General features: G+C 41.9%; 1 protein-coding gene across 3 annotated transcripts in view; it reads right to left on the reverse strand.

Moving 5' to 3' along the window:
- Positions 1-16,082, reverse strand: part of rexo5 (RNA exonuclease 5) — a 58,023-nt gene that overhangs the window by 24,847 nt on the left and 17,094 nt on the right. For all 3 annotated transcript variants that reach the window (XM_080206899.1, XM_080206898.1, XM_080206900.1), the window contains 5 exons: positions 15,396-15,489; positions 14,428-14,595; positions 13,908-13,996; positions 3,465-3,580; positions 811-949 (listed from right to left, as the gene is read on the reverse strand). In XM_080206899.1, coding sequence (XP_080063025.1) covers positions 811-949; positions 3,465-3,580; positions 13,908-13,996; positions 14,428-14,595; positions 15,396-15,489 — 606 coding nt within the window. The remainder of the gene's footprint in view (positions 1-810; positions 950-3,464; positions 3,581-13,907; positions 13,997-14,427; positions 14,596-15,395; positions 15,490-16,082) is intronic.

Here is a 16,082-nt window from a genome sequence, read left to right on the forward strand (position 1 = left end):
AAGTTTCCTCTCGTCAATTGAGTCTGAAATCAATTCTATTCATGGTGGTGAAATAACAGGGCATTAATCCACTTTGCTGCTGGGATTATCAAAACTCTGTTGGGCTTCTAATTACTTAAGAGGCACACTATGAGACATGTGTCAGGTCTCATCTCATGTTAAGAGATGGATTGGCCATCGTTAGGCGGATTGGCCATGCTCAACTGCGCCTTAATACCCCAAGATAGGTTAGGGGGATTAGCAGGATAAATGCATGGGGTTACAGGGATAGGCCTGGGAAAGATATTCTTGAAGAGTCAGTGCAGACTTAATGGGCTGAATGCCCTCCTTTTGCACCGTAGGGATTCTATGAATCAGTAAGAAGTCTGACAATGCCAGGTTAAAGTCCAACAGGTTTATTTGGAATCACAAACTTTCGGAGCACTGCTCCTTCATCAGGTGAGTGGAGAGGTAGCTTTCTCACACATGGCACATACAGATAAAGATACAATTGCTAAGTAATGGTTGGCATGCGAGTCTTTACAACTCACATTCCAACCACTATTTTTGTCTATATATGTCGTGTTTGTGAAACTTACCTCTCCACTCACCTGATGAAAAAGCAGCGCTCTGAAAGCTCATGATTCCAAACAAACCCATTGGACTTTAACCTGGTGCTGTGAAGCTTCTTACTGTGCCCACCCCAGTCCAGCGCCAGCAACCCCACATCAAGAGAGACTTTAAGAGACATGTTACATCTCAGTTCTGAAATCAGCTTCAAAGATGTAATGATTATGGGTTAAAAATTACAGAGATATGTATAGTACTTACTTTCAAAGCCTTCAAGTCATTATCTAAAGAATGGCCCACAAGGACAGCATCATTAGGTAAGATCTTCTTCAGCTTGGCTTGAACATCTCTCAGCTTTGTTTTCACTGGCATCATCATCTCCATCGTAATCCCAGAAAACCTGAATGTGCAATTTGTGGCACAATTTCAGAACTAATCACCCCAGTTTAATAAAATGTCGCAGTAAGGAGTCCCACAACACTAGGTTAATGCTCAACAGATTTACATGGAATCATGAGCTTCTGGAGCGGTACTCCATCAGGTGAGTGGAGAGGTAGGTTTCACACATGGCATATACGGACAAAACTACAATTGAAAGATAATTGCAGATTGGAATGTGAAGAGTGGTTGGAACGATTCCAACTCTCCGAAAGCTCGTGATACCAAATAAACCTGTTGGACTTTAACCTGGTATCGTGAGATTTCTTACTGTGCCCACTCCAATCAAACACCAGCATTGCCACATCATAATAAAACATTGTCATAGTTACGAAATTAAAAAGGATCAAACTTACATATACCTTGTTTTTGCTTAAGATTTAATCAAATTACTTATGATTAAGGCAATTTTCATTTATTATGCCTACTTAGGTGCCACTTAGTTCAATCTCACTTTAGTTCAATAAAACAGAAACATTTAAATAAATCTGGAAAATAATCAATCCATGCTTTGGAGGGCTACTCCTAGAGACACTGCATTGAGGTTCCCAATTCACACCTTTTATTCTTCACATATTTGAAAGAGGCTTACAAGCTCTCAAAGCACCAGAGACCCGGGTTCAATTCTCGGTCTTAGTCACTGTCTGTATGGTGTTTGCACGTTCTCCTTGTGTCTGCGTGGGTTTCCTTTTGGTGTTCAGATTTCCTCCCATAGTCCAAAGATATGCAGGTTAGGTGGACTGGCCATGCTAAATTGCTCCTTAATGTCAAGGGGATTAGCAGGATAAATACATGGAGTTATGGGGATAGGGCTTGGGTGGGATAGTTGTCAGTGCAGGCTCAATCAGTCAAATGGCCTCCTTCTGCACTGTAGGGATTCTATGAAAAGGATCAATAACAGTTTGGGTTAAAATTAGATGGAAGGTTTTTTGATTTTATGAAGAAAAACAGTGGGCAGTGTCTAAAGATATTATTCCAGCCCTTGTGGTCACCAGAATAAACCTAATGAAAATATTAAATAAACCACTGAAAATTTAAGTCATGCAGAATTTAACTTTGAATATTCTGACTCTGCTTATATTAAAACAGTCTGGATGAATTCATTACATTACATATCAAAATCCAATAACGTTCTGTCACAAAGACTGTATTCCTTGTTAATGTGTGCCCCATTAATACTTCTGTTAAACCATTAAAGTGTCAGATTGCAAAGGCTGACTTTCACACAGCCACAGATTAGCTTCAGTTTCATGTTGTCCTAAGAGCATATTAATGTCACATTAGGAAAAACATATGTAATGCTTCTGACCCGAGAGGTAATCTCCTCAGCTTCAAGCTTGCCTTCTGCCAATTGTCACAGTAAATATCCAGGCAGAAGATGCATGTTTTACCACCAAACACATCATCAAACATCTCTGCATTTCACAAAATCACTAGAACCATCATAATACCAAATACTCCAGGAATTATGTAAGCAATTCAGCTACTCCTCCCCTCTCCCAGTTAAGATACATCAATGAAATAAAGAATTTGCATTTACATAGTGCCTTTTTCAACCTCAGGACCTTCTAAAGCACTAATAAGCCAATGAAATAATTTTGAAGTGTAGTCACTGTTGTATTCATAGAATTCCCTCCAGTGCAGAAGAGGATATTCAGCCCATCAAGTCTGCAATGACTCTTGATAGAGCATCTTACTCGGGCCTTAACCCATAACCCAGCACTTCTCTCATGGCTAATCTGCCTAATCTCCACATCTGGGGATAATTTGGCATGGCCAATCCAGCTAACCTGCACATCTTTGGACTGTGGGAGGAAACCGGAGCCTCCTGAAGATGCAGACATGAGAACATGCAAACTCTGCAGACACCCAAGGCTGGAATTGAACCTGAGTTCCTGGCACTGTAAAGCAGCAGCGCTAACCATTCTGCTACCCCTAAGGCCCCACAAACATCAATATGTTTTCAAGTAGTGTTGGTTGAGGGATAAATATTGGCCAGGACATCAGGGAGAACTTGCTTGCTCATTTTATAACAACGCTGTGGGATCTTTAATGTCAAGTACAGAGAACAAATAGGGTCTCTGTTTAACACTGCACACAAAAGATGCTACCTCCGATAATGCAGCACTTCCTCAATATTGCACAGTATTGCTTTTGGTATTGCCAATATTGGCAGTATTGCTTTTGTGCTCAAGTCTCTGGATTGGGATTTGAACTCTACCTCCTGCCTCAGGGCTGAAAGTTTTGCCAACTAAGCGACACTGAAAACATCCAGTTCACATAACCCAACTTGAAACTTCACATCATCAGAGCAGATACTTTGCCATTTTAAAAAAAGACAAAAAAACTTTGATAGTCACAAACAGTCGAAGAAAGGAACACGTCAGCATACTATGTTAAAGGGACCCATATCATTACCTTAATGAAGCAAGACTACAACATCTTAGTGAGACAATATTAAATAATTGAATCATTACCTGGTGAGGTAGTCGAGGATTAGATTGTCGGGCTTCACCAGTTCATCCAACACACAGCGTCCCTTTGCATTGATAACAGAGACACGAGTCAGCTCTTGCCCTTTCGTAGTCAGGCACTGGAATAATGCAAATAAATATAATAAAGCACTTACAATTCAAGTTTTATGCATTAAGAAGTTGAAGCTATTACAGTGCTAGAGTAATGTTGTGTGTTCTTATTTCACCAAGTAAAGACTAATCTTGGAGCTATGATTCTGTAATTTACAAAACGGAAGGAGGGTTTCCATCGTGTTGAGGGCAGCTGATAAAGAACAGCCCTGCCACTTTCAGCTCTTTGTCCGTAACCTTATAGGTTATGGACCTTGAGGTGCCAATCCAAGTACTTTTGACCTGCAATGAGGATTTCTGCTTAGGGCAATTAAGTCAACAAAGAACAAAGAAAAATACAGCACAGGAACAGTCCCTTTGGCCCTCCAAGCCTGCACTAACCATGCTGCCCGAGTTAACTAAAACCCCCTACCCTTCCGGGGACCATACCCCTCTATTCCTATCCTATTCATGTACTTGTCAAGACACCCCTTAAAAGTCACTACTGTATCCGCTTCCACTACATCCCTTGGCAATGAGTTCCTGGCACCCACCATTCTCTGTGTAAAAAAATATGCCTTGCACATCTCCTTCAAACCTTGCCCCTCGCACCTTAAACCTATGCCCCCTAGTAATTGATTCTTCCACCCTGGGAAAAAGGTTCTGACTATCCACTCTGTCCATGCCTCTCAATCTTGTAGACTTCCATCAGGTCTCCCCTCAATCTCTGTTGCTGCAGTGAAAACAAACCAAGTTTCTCCAACCTCTCCTCATAGCTAATGCCTTCCATAACAGGTAAATTTTTCTGTACCCTCTCCAAAGCCTTCTGGTAGTGTGGTGAGCAGAATTGAACACTATATTCCAAGAGCGTCCGAACTAAGGTTCTATAAAGCTGCAACGTGACTTGCCAATTTTTAAACTCAATACCCCGGCCAATGAAGGCAAGCATGCCATATCCCTTGTTGACTACCTTCTCCACCTGCATTTCCACTTTCAGTGACCTGTGTACCAGATCTCTCTGCCTATCAATACTCTTAAGGGTTCTGCCATCGACTGTATATTTCCCATCTGTATTAGACCTTCAAAATGCATTATCTCACATTTGTCCAGATTAAACTCCATTTGCTATCTCTCCGCCCAAGTCTCCAACTGATCTATATTCCGCTGTATCTTCTGACGGTCCTCATCGCTATTCGCAAATCCACCAACCTTTGTGTCGTCCGTAACCTTACTAATCCAGTTACATTTTCCTCCAAATCATTTATATATATTACAAACAGTAAAGGTTCCAGCACTGATTCCTGAGGAACACCACTTGTCACAGTCGTAAAGGTTTACAGCATGGAAACAGACCCTTTGGCCCAACTTGTCCCTGCTGCCCTTAAACCCCTGAGCTAGTCCCAATTGCACGTACTTGGCCCATATCCCTCTAGACACATCTTACCCATGTTAACTGTCTAAACGCTTTTTAACAGACAAAATTGTACCTGCCTCTACTATCATCTCTGGCAGCTTGTTCCAGACATTCACCACCCTGTGAAAAAAATGCCCCTCTGGACCCTTTTGTATCTCTCCCCTCTCACCTTAAACCTATGCCCTCTAGTTTTAGATTCCCCTACTTTGGGGAAAAGATATTGACTTTTCTAGCTAATCTACGCCCCTCATTATTTTATAGATCTCTAGATCATCCTTCAGCCTTCTACGCTCCAGAGAAAAGAGTCCATCAAGCCTCTCCTTAGAACTTAAACCATCAAGTCCCAGTAGCATCTTCGTAAATCTCTTCTGCATCCTTTCTAGTTTAATAATATCCTTTCTATGCTGGTGTGACCAGAACTGTACACAGTGTTCCAAATGTGGCCTTACCAAAGTCTTGTACAAGTCTTCAACAAGTCAGCCCAACTTCTGTATTCAATGTGCTGACCAATGAAACTAAGCATGTTGAATGCCTTCTTCAGCATTCTATCCACCTATGACTCCACTTTCAAGGAGCTATGAACCTGTACCTCTAGATCTCTTTGTTCTGTAACTCTACCAGCCTTTCAAACAATGAGTTCCAGATTTTCAGTACCCTCTGAGTGAAAAGATTTCCCCTGAAATCACCTCTAAATCTCCTACTTTTACTTTAGAATCATAGAGATATACAGCACAGAAACAGACCTTTTGGCCAACTCGTCCACGCTGACCAAGTTTTCTAAACTGAACTAGTCCCACTTTTCTGTGTTTGGCCCTCTAAATCTTTCCTATCCACGTACCTGTGCAAATGTCTTTTAAATGTTGTAATGTACCCGCCTCTACCACCTCCTCTGGCAGCTCATTCCATATATGCACCAACCTTTGTGTGAAAAAGTTGCCCGTCAGGTTCCTTTTAAATCTTACCCCTCTCACCTTAAACCTACGCCTTCTAGTTTTGGACTCCCTTACCCTGGGGAAAAGACCTATTCACTTTTCTACGCTCCTTGTGATTTTATATACTTCTACAAGGTCACCGTTCGTTCACCTACATTCTAGGAAAAAAAACGTCACAGGTTATCCAGCCTCTCCATAGAACTCAAACAATTTATGTCAACTGGTTGTGGACCCCTCAATCAACGGGAATTAGGGTCTATCTCTCCACTCAATCAAGATGCCTCAAAATTATATACACTTCAATTAGCTCTCCCCCAGTCTCTACTGCTCTAAAATTCTCCAATCCAGGCAACATCGTCATAAATCTTCTCCATATTTTCAAGTACAAACACAGCTTTCTTAGAGTGCCCTGACAAGAACTACACAACGTTCTCCAGCTGCACCTTAATCAGTGCTGATTATAGATGTCCAGTATAAACTCCCAGTTCTTGTATTCTATTCCATGGCTAATAAAGGCGTCTCCTGCATACTGTTATAATAATGGGGAAAAAAACTGAATTGCCTCTGGCAATATTGAACTTTAAATAAGACCTGAGAGTTTTTATTTTAAATAGGCATGCAAGCCAAAGATGATTGAGGATGCAAAGTCAGTCACTAGCTAAATTGCTGGTAGGCGCTATAACGAGACAGAAAATGGAACCCCACCCTGTATCCAAACAAGGATATTTCTAAATCTCACAGAAGCTAACTGTCATCTCTGGTGGAGACAATAGGAGTTGAGTATCATCTCAACAAGAAGTATGCTGTGCGTTATGTCCCATATGAATTTGTGGATTTTACCTTCCAGAAATATGCAAAGGTTGGGTTAAAAATGAGCTGGAAAGCTGGCCCAAGTGTCTGTGTGAACTAGTGCTGGGGGTCAGAGCATGCGTGACACAGAAGCAAAAAGCCAATAAGCAGCAGTAGCACTTCCACAAAAGTTTTTGTAGGTGTCTCTCTCTTTCTCTCACTGTGGAAATAAGCCAAGACATCAAAGACCACACCTGCAAAGGAAACAGGGAGGCTTTTCAGCCAAACTGCAGAACACTGGAATCTTGAAATTGACTTCTGAAGTTAATGCCACTGGAATCACAAATCGCAATGACTACAAAGCTCAATTGTCCACACCTCGTGAGTCAAGGGCTGTTTTGTATACCTTTTTTTCCCACTTAGGAGTTGGGACAGTGGCATAGTGATATTGTCACTGGACTTATAATCCAGAGACCCAGGACAAGATCCAGGGACCCAGGTTCAAATCCCACTACAGCAAATGGTGGAATTTGAATTCAATAAAACAAATCTGGAACTAGACGTCTAATGATGATCATGGAACCATTGTTGATTGTTGTAAAAATCCATCTGGTTCACTTCAGGGAAAGAAATCTGCCATTCTTAATTGGTGACTCCAGATCCACAGCAATGGGATGGCACAGTAGTTAGCACTGCTGCCTCTCAGCGCCAGGGACCCAGGTTTGATTCCCAGCTTGAGTCACTGTCTGTGCGCAGTCTGCACCTTTTCTATGTGTTTGCGTGGGTTTCCTCTGATTTCCTCCCACAGTCCAAAAATGTGCAGAATAGCTGGATTGGCAATGCTAAATTGTCCCTTAGTGTCACGGGGACTAGCTAGCAGTAATGGGGACAGGGCCTGTGGGATTGTGATTGGTGTAGACTCGATGGGCTGGATGGCCTTCTTCTGCACTGTAGGAGTCAATGATTCTCTCTGGTTCATTCTCAAATGCCCTCTAGAATGGAGGGCAGTTAGGGATGGGCAATAAATGCTGGTCCAGCCAGCAACGTTCACATCCCATAAAAATTAATTCTCATTTCTAATCTGCATGAATGTATTTTTTAAATGTTTAGCAGTTAATAAATTCATTCTTTAACTCACAAACACCTGGGCGACACGGTAGCAGAGTGGTTAGCACTGCTGCTTCACAGTGTCAGGGACCTAGGTTCGATTCTGTCTGTGTGGAGTTTACATATTTTCCCGGTGTCTGTGTGGGTTTCCTCTGGGTGTTCCGTTTCCTCCCACAATCTGAAAGACATGCTGGTTAGGTGCGTTGACCTGAATAGACGTTGCATTGGGGTGACATGGGGAATTTTGTAGCAACTTCATTGCAGTGTTAATATGAACCATATTAGTAACTAATAAATAAACTTAACTTTATTTACTGTTTATTCTATTGCCTTGCTGGTCTTCCCCAAATGCACAGGAAAATAGAACTATTACAGCGTAGGAGAACGTAACCTGGGCCATTTCCCCTGCGCCAACTCTCTGAATGAGCAATTCACCTGGTGTCATTCTCCTGCCTTCTCCCCATAACCACTCACATCTCATCCTGTCCATCACGGGAATCATAGCCGGCAGGACAGGACCGTGCAAAGGTCCATTGAGCTCGAGTGGGATTTTCCAGTCTTGGGGCAAAAGCAGCCAGAAAATCCCACCCATTGTTTCTTTACAAATAATCATTTAATTTCCTCTTAAATGCCTCGATTGAACTTGTCTCTGACACTGTCTCAGGCAATTGGAGGCATGTCTACATTTAAAAACAAAATATCTGCATTACCTTAAATAGGACAATTTGAAACCACTTCAAATATGAATAAATTGAATCAGAATTATGAAGCCAGTAATCTTATCTTGTCAGAGCTATTTTTGCTCCTGCTCTGGTAGTTTAAATAAAAATCTAACATGAACTATGAAAATTTGACTGTTCAATCCTAATGAGACGTACTTAAAAACTAAAGGAGGAATGGGTAGCATGGAGCATATCATAGAATCCCTACAGTACAGAGAGGGGCCATTTGGGCCCATCGAGTCTGTAGAGACCACAATCCTACCCGGCTCTATTCCTATAACCCCACACATTTACCTTACTAATCCCCCCTGACACGAGGGTCAATTTAACATGGCCCATCAACCTAACCCGCACATCTTTGGATTGGGGGAGGAAACCGAAGCACCCGGAGACATGGGGAGAATGTACAAATTCCACAAAGAGTGACCCAGGATCAGAATTGAACCCAGGTTCCTGGCGCTATGAGGCGGCAATGATAATCATTGTGCCGCCCATAAAAACAGTATTACCAAAAGGGATAAGTTGATCTACAACACAGTAAGAGAAACTCAGTTTCTTGTCTCAGATATGAATAGTTCAGCTTCCCATTTCTGGTTTCATTGTCATGGGTATTGGTGTCATTTAATTGCATGGTTCCTGTTTAAACATAGTAAGGAATGCTCTTTTTAAACACCTGCATTAAATGGGTTCTCTCAATATCGTCCCAGCAAATGAAAGACTTACAAAGAAATGCGTTAGCAAGACTTACAATTTTTTTACAAGTTCGTCTATTCAACTCGTTGACATGTTACAAGAATTGATTCATGCCAGTGTTTACTTAGATTGTTAATCATTGCAAAATAAATTTGGATTGGCAGCAGAAGAAAATGGTAGCAGATAATGGTGGATGAACCATGACATGTTATGCTATCTTCATAACCACTGCACACATACAAATAAGGAACTCGATTCAAAATATGCCACAGTTGTTTGCCCTTTTGGGCTGATAAAGAGTATTGCAAATTGCCAATCTTCCCAGTATCGTTGTCACAGACGAATGCAGATAAATATTCCATAAAATTTGCAATATTCCCACTTTTGTTTTCTCTGGTGGGTGTGAGGCTAACAATTTGCAAGAACTCAAAATTATATTAATACCTTGGATAGATCAACTTTTGCATTTATGGAACATTTGCGCCTTAACATTGTTGAGAAAGCCTCTCTAATCTCTTGTAAGTAAAACAGGGTCACACACTCACAGAATTATTTGACACCTCACAAGAATGGTTTTACGTGCAAGGGTTATTGACTTCACACTCTTAGATTTAGTTATTTTGCTTTAAGTTATGAGTTCTTTTTGTTGGAAGTTATATTGTATTTTTTCTTGTTTCCCCATTTCAGGTCTTCCTATTCATCACATTCCACTTGTAAGAGTGTGAGGATCAATTTATTACCAAGTCTCTGTCAATTCTGCCATTAGGCGCCCAAAATATAACACAGACATCATTCAGCTGGAATAATACAATTTAAACAGAAATTGTAGGAATACGAGGAAATTAATCATTTTAACACACCCTTTCCTGTTCAATCCTTTTCTAGTGCTTGGTGTCAGTCTCCCACCTTCTCCCCATAACCCTGCACATTCTTCCTTTCCAGATAACAGCCTAATTCTCCTTTGAATGCTTCAATTGAACTGACCTCCACAGCACTCAGGCAATATGTTTCACCTGCTGCACAAAAACATTTTTCTTTCATGTTGCTTTTACTTCTTTTGCCAATTATTTTAAAGCTGTGTTTTGGATCATCTCATGCATGGGAACAGTTTCGCCCTGCCTACTCTGTCCAGACTCCACCTGATTTTAAATACCTCTACTCAATCTCCTTTCACCCTTCCTTCCTTCAAGGAACACAGTCCTAACTTCTCCAATCTATCTTCATAACTGAAATTCTGCGTGCCTGGAACTATCGTCTCCAAGGGCTTCATATCTTTCCTAAAAAGTGCAGTGCCCATAACTGCATGCACTACACCAGCCAAGTCTTATACAAGTTCAACACAATGTCAAAAGGAAAAGCTGGACAGCACCTGTGGAGAGAGAACAGAGCTATTGTTCTGAGTCTGCATGACCCTTCGTGAGCTCTGCTGAAGGGTCATCCAGACGTAAAACACTGGCTTGGTTCTCTCTCTACAAATGCGGCCCTTTTTTTGTTGTTTCAGATTCCAGCATCCACAATAATTTGCTTTTATTTCGACACAACCACCTATCTCTCTATTAATAAAACTCAGGCTAATCCACTGCTCTGTCACCTTCAATGGCTAATGCAACCAGGTTCTCCTCTGCTCCTGCGCCCCTTTTAGAAATGTACCCTTTAGCTTATATTGTCTCTCCACGTAAGAAGTCAGCCTTGTCTGAGTGTTAGCACTTCCACCAAGATTGGTGGAACGGCAAATTGTGCGGAGGGTGTGGAGAGTCTGCAGAAGGATCTAGATATAGGCTGGGCGAATGGGCCAGGAACTGGCAAATGGAATTTAATGTTGGCAAATGTGAGGTTGTCCACTTTGGTAGGAAGGACTATTACTTACATGGTGAAAAACTGCAGCAGGCGACGGTGCAGAGGGACCTCAGGGTCCTTGTGCATGAGTTGCAAAAACCCAGCCTGCAGGTGCAGCAGGTGGTCAGGAAGGAGAATGGGATGCTGGCCTTCATAGTGAGGGGGATTGAATATAAAAGTAGGGAGGTCTTGCTGCAGCTGCATAGGGCACTGGTGAGGCCGCAGCTGGAGTACTGTGTGCAGTTTTGGTCACCACACTTACGCAAGGATATTTTGGCCTTGGAGGGAGTGCAGAGGAGGTTTACTAGGCTGATACCGGAGCTGAGGGGGTTGAGCTATGAGGAGAGGCTGAATAAACTAGGCTTGTACTCGTTAGAGTTTAGAAGAATGAGGGGCGATCTCATTGAGGCATATAAGATGATGGATAGGATAGAGGTGGAGAGAGTCTTCCTGCTCAGAAAGGACAGTAAGACTAGAGGGCACAGTCTCAAGATAAAAGGGGGGGGGGGGGGGTGTGGTTTAGAACGGAGTTGAGGAGGAACTTCACTCAAAGGGTGGTGAATCTCTGGAATTCTCTGCCCGTTGAAGTGGTGGAGGCTGCCTCGCTAAATATTTTTAAGATGCGTGTTGATAAGCAAGGGGATTAGGGGTTATGGGGAGAGGGTGGGGATGTGGAACTGAGACACGACAGATCAGCCATGATCTTATTGAATGGCGGGGCAGGCTCGAGGGGCTAGATGGCCTACTCCTGCTCCTATTTCCTATTTCTTATGTTCTTATGTTCTTCTTATGTTCTTATGTTCACTTTTGCCTCCGAGTCTGTAGGTTACGAGGTCAAGTCCCATTTCAGAATCTTGAGCACATAATTCTCAATAATTGAGCACTGAGGTAGTGATGCATAGTAAAACATCCAACAACAGATTTGAAAAGGGGGAGTTAGTGGCACTGTTGCTACGGCAGAAGCTATGACAGGACACCAAAAGCACCATCAGTGAAGTAGTGCTTGGGGAAGGATGCGCTATTATAAGTGCCATCTTTTGAATTAGACATTTAACTGAGGCAGAAGTAGAAGACTTCACGACACCAGGAGCAGTTCTCCCAATTTCTTGGCCAAATCACAAGCAACATTCTCTAAAACAGATGAACTGGTGAACGAACTGATTTTGTCTGTCGAAAGTGGCTGCCATTAGTTGCTTACATAACAACATTAGAGGCTTCACAGTGGTTAGCACTGCTGCCTCACAGCACTAGGGACCTGGGTTCAATTCCTGGCTTGGGTCACTGCATGTGCGGAATCTGCACGTTCTCCCCATTTCCTCCGGTTTCCTCCCGCAATTCAAAAGACGTGCTGGTTAGGTGCAATGGCCATGCTAAATTCTCCCTCAGTGTACCCAAACAGGCGCTGGCGTTTGGCGACTAGGGGATTTTCACTGTGACTTCATTGCAGTGTTAAAGTAAGCCTACTTATGTCACTAATAAGTAAACCAAACTAAATAACTTTGGATGCTCTGTGCAAAATTTTGATTCTTCAAAAAGAAGCCCCACAAATGAATTGGTTGGGGAAAAACATAACTGCTAGAATATGCCTGAGGCCAAACAGCAGGCAGCTCTATATTTCAGTGGTGTCATTCTATTGTAGTTAGCTTCATCATTATTCAAAACTGAAGCAATGCATCCACTTATACAACACTTTGAGCTGGCAAAATGTGCGCTTTGGATTGAGATGAATGCAGTGTTTTCTTTCAAATCCAACAGAGCTGCAAATGTCACTGAAGACTCTCTTTGCTAAGATCAATACAACAAGCGGCACGTCATGTCCGCCAGGCAACAAAGAGGGAAGAAACAGAGAACATTGTTTCTCTATCACAGAATTTTCTCTAAACATGTAGTAGTTAGCATTGCTGCCTCAGTGCTAGGGATCCAGGTTCAATCAGGACCTCGGGTCACTGTCTGTGTGGAGTTTGCACGCTCTCCCAGTGTCTGCTTGGGTTTCTTCCGGATGTTCCGGTCTCCTCCCACAGTCCGAAGATTTGACCGTTAGGTGAAGTGGCCACGTTAAATTTCCCCTTAATGTCCCAAGGTGTGTAGGTCACCTGGATTAGCCATGGTAAAATGTGTGGGCTTATGGCAGGTGAGGAGGCCTGGGTAAGATGTTCTGTCAGAATCAGTGCAGATTCAATGGGCTAAATGGTCTCCTTCTGAACTGTAACAATTCTATGAATTTGTCCAGAATTCTGGATTCACAGGCAGTTCTTTTTATCTTGCAACTTGGCCCAAACCATCCACATTTTTGTCGCTTCACCTTATGACAGTTAGCTCAGAAATTGTGGATTGCTGAAACGAGACATGCTGTTAAAGCTTTTCTTCCAGAATCATCAGGACAGCTCCCAAGAAATTTCCAACGGTAATGGCGGGGAGGGGGAAATAAGAATTTATACTGCATGAGAAGAGAGTGCTGATTGGTGGCTAGTGGACTTTGATTGGTGGAAGCATGGAGAATGCAGCATGGAACAGATAACTGCCCAGCTTTGTTCAAATTTAAACCGGGCTGCTTGATTTTGACTGGTTAAGGCATTGCTCTAGGAAATGAACCAGGGAATGACTGCTCCCTGGATTATTCCATGTTGTATTTTCCACAGCAATGCCTCCAGCAATCAAGAGTCCACTTGCCAATCAATGCCACTCTCTTCCCATGTTGCATGAATTCTAACCCCGCATCCCGCGTCACATTACTGTTAGAAATTTCTGGCGAGTATCCTGACGAACGTCAGATTAAAAATTTGATAGCGTGTCTCGATTTTTCAGCCACACTCAAGTTATAACTTTTAACCACTGTGGACTTCAAACGGGAGAAGTGACTTACCATTTCACAGTCGAGGCCGAACAATGGACTGTTGTCAGTTACTTTGGCTGTACATCCACTATGGACAAATCCTTCAGAGGCACGAATGTCTAATATATTTTGAAAAGGTACAGGAGTACAGTGGTTACATAGACAAAGCAGCAAAGTAAAGTCATCTTATAGCTATAGCACATCCACTGCAACGTAATCAAAAATAGTTTGGACTAGACAGTTAATACCTTAAACAAACGTCGACAGAATTAGAAGAAGATCTAGGCAGAGAATAGATCCAGTAGCTAGAACAATTTATAGACAGGTTTCTTATTTACCATCTTGATGAAGTCACCAAAAATCTACCTAGCTCTCAGCATCCTGTGAAGATAATCTCAAGGGTACAAGGTAATAAGAACCCAATAATGAAAGTGATCTAAATACAGAAATTGAGGTAGTCAGGGTAAGGGTGGAAGAGACCGCAGAACCTAGCACAAGTACAGGACCAACATTATGGATGTGTTCAGCTGTGGACAAGAAGTATACTGACCTGCGACTGGATAATTATTCATAATCAGCTCTTCTTCACTCAGTAAGTAATTGGTTAAGCCTCGTTTCTTTCTGCCATATTTAATAATGATGGGATGTTTGTCAAGATCTGATGGTTTGCAGCTATTATTCTCTGTCATAAGGCAATGACCGTTCACTGCAGAGGTGCCTAAAATAAATAGCAGTATTTATTAGTTCATTTATTCTAATCAAATATTAACTGAATAATAATCTATCCACCTGATCTTTTGTTAACACTCAATCTCCACTCTACTCCAAACCCACTTTAAACACGTTTTTATATTTACTTTTTTAGTTTAGTTCATAGACATTAGTTTGTCAAGTAAGCTTACATTAACACTGCAATAAAGTTACTGTGAAAATTCACTCGTTGCCACACTCTGGCGTCTGTTTGGGTACAAAGAAGGAAAATTTAGAATGCACCTAATCAGCACGTCTTTCAGATTGTGGGAGGAAACTGGTACACCCGGAGGAAACCCACGCAGACATGGGGAGAATGTGCAGACTCCACACAGACCTAAGTGGGAATAGAACCTGGGTCCCTGGTGCTGTGAGGCAACAATAATAACCACTGTGTCACCTCCAATAATTTGAAAATAATTACACATGTAGCGAAGTTTATGTCTGACTTTCAATATTATTTTGGATACCTGGAGCTGGTCACATGACCATATTACATTCAGCAATATTCCTGTGTACAACAATAGCTAATGATACAGTGGTATAACCCGGGGCTGTTAGAGTCTGTTCACGGGCAGACTGGTAATAAAAAGCCAGGTACAAATTGCAAAGCTCTTACATTTCAGCGAACATACAGACCAAGGGCCAAAGCAGATTGCACTGAGTCAGTGAAATCTCACTACTTGCTTCAGAAATGAGGCACAAAAAGATAAACCACATGCTCTGTCCATTTTGTCCAATAAGTTCTTTTGGGGATCATTTCATTACCATTGACTGTTGGACTTTTGTCTTGTGAGAGCAATTTCTCAGTTCCAAAAATACGAAGCAGAAAATCATCAGGAGGAGGGGGCATGCTAAATCGCTGAAAGTAAGCAGAAAGATTAATAAAAAGTGCTACAGCATTGCTAGAACAACAATAGAAACATAAGCATGATCTTCTAGATGCTGAGGGCAATCCGCAAGAAACTGTTCATTTTATGACCATGCACAAAGTAGACTGACTTTGTTTTTGAAGGCGTGGTGCCTTAGTCCTGCAGAAGGCTACGGCAAACCACTGCACTACTCCATCAACCATAAACATTAATCAAAGCACATGGCCTGACTCAGCCAAGTGAAATCCAGTTGGCTTGGGAAGCACATCCTGCACATGTACAGAGGCAATGTCAGTCACAATAAATGAGATGTGGTTTTAAGTGCAGCTGGTATCATATAACTCAATTCATCATTTGCAACTATAGATAGGCATCCCAACTAAAGGTTTTAGATGCAAACTGAAACTTAGTACAGTATTTGGAGTAAATTAAAACAGGATCATGTTAAGAAAGTTCTTCAAAATCTTCTGCACATTTGAGTCATTATTATTAAAATCCTGATCAGAGATATATTGAGGAATTGCTTTTTTTTTAAACAGGACTGTTTTGCAGATGCTATCAAAAAGACTTTGAGAAGTATCAA

This window comes from Carcharhinus amblyrhynchos, chromosome 18 (assembly GCF_965287045.1).
Source record: "Carcharhinus amblyrhynchos chromosome 18, sCarAmb.v2.hapA, whole genome shotgun sequence".
Lineage (NCBI taxonomy): Eukaryota > Metazoa > Chordata > Chondrichthyes > Carcharhiniformes > Carcharhinidae > Carcharhinus > Carcharhinus amblyrhynchos.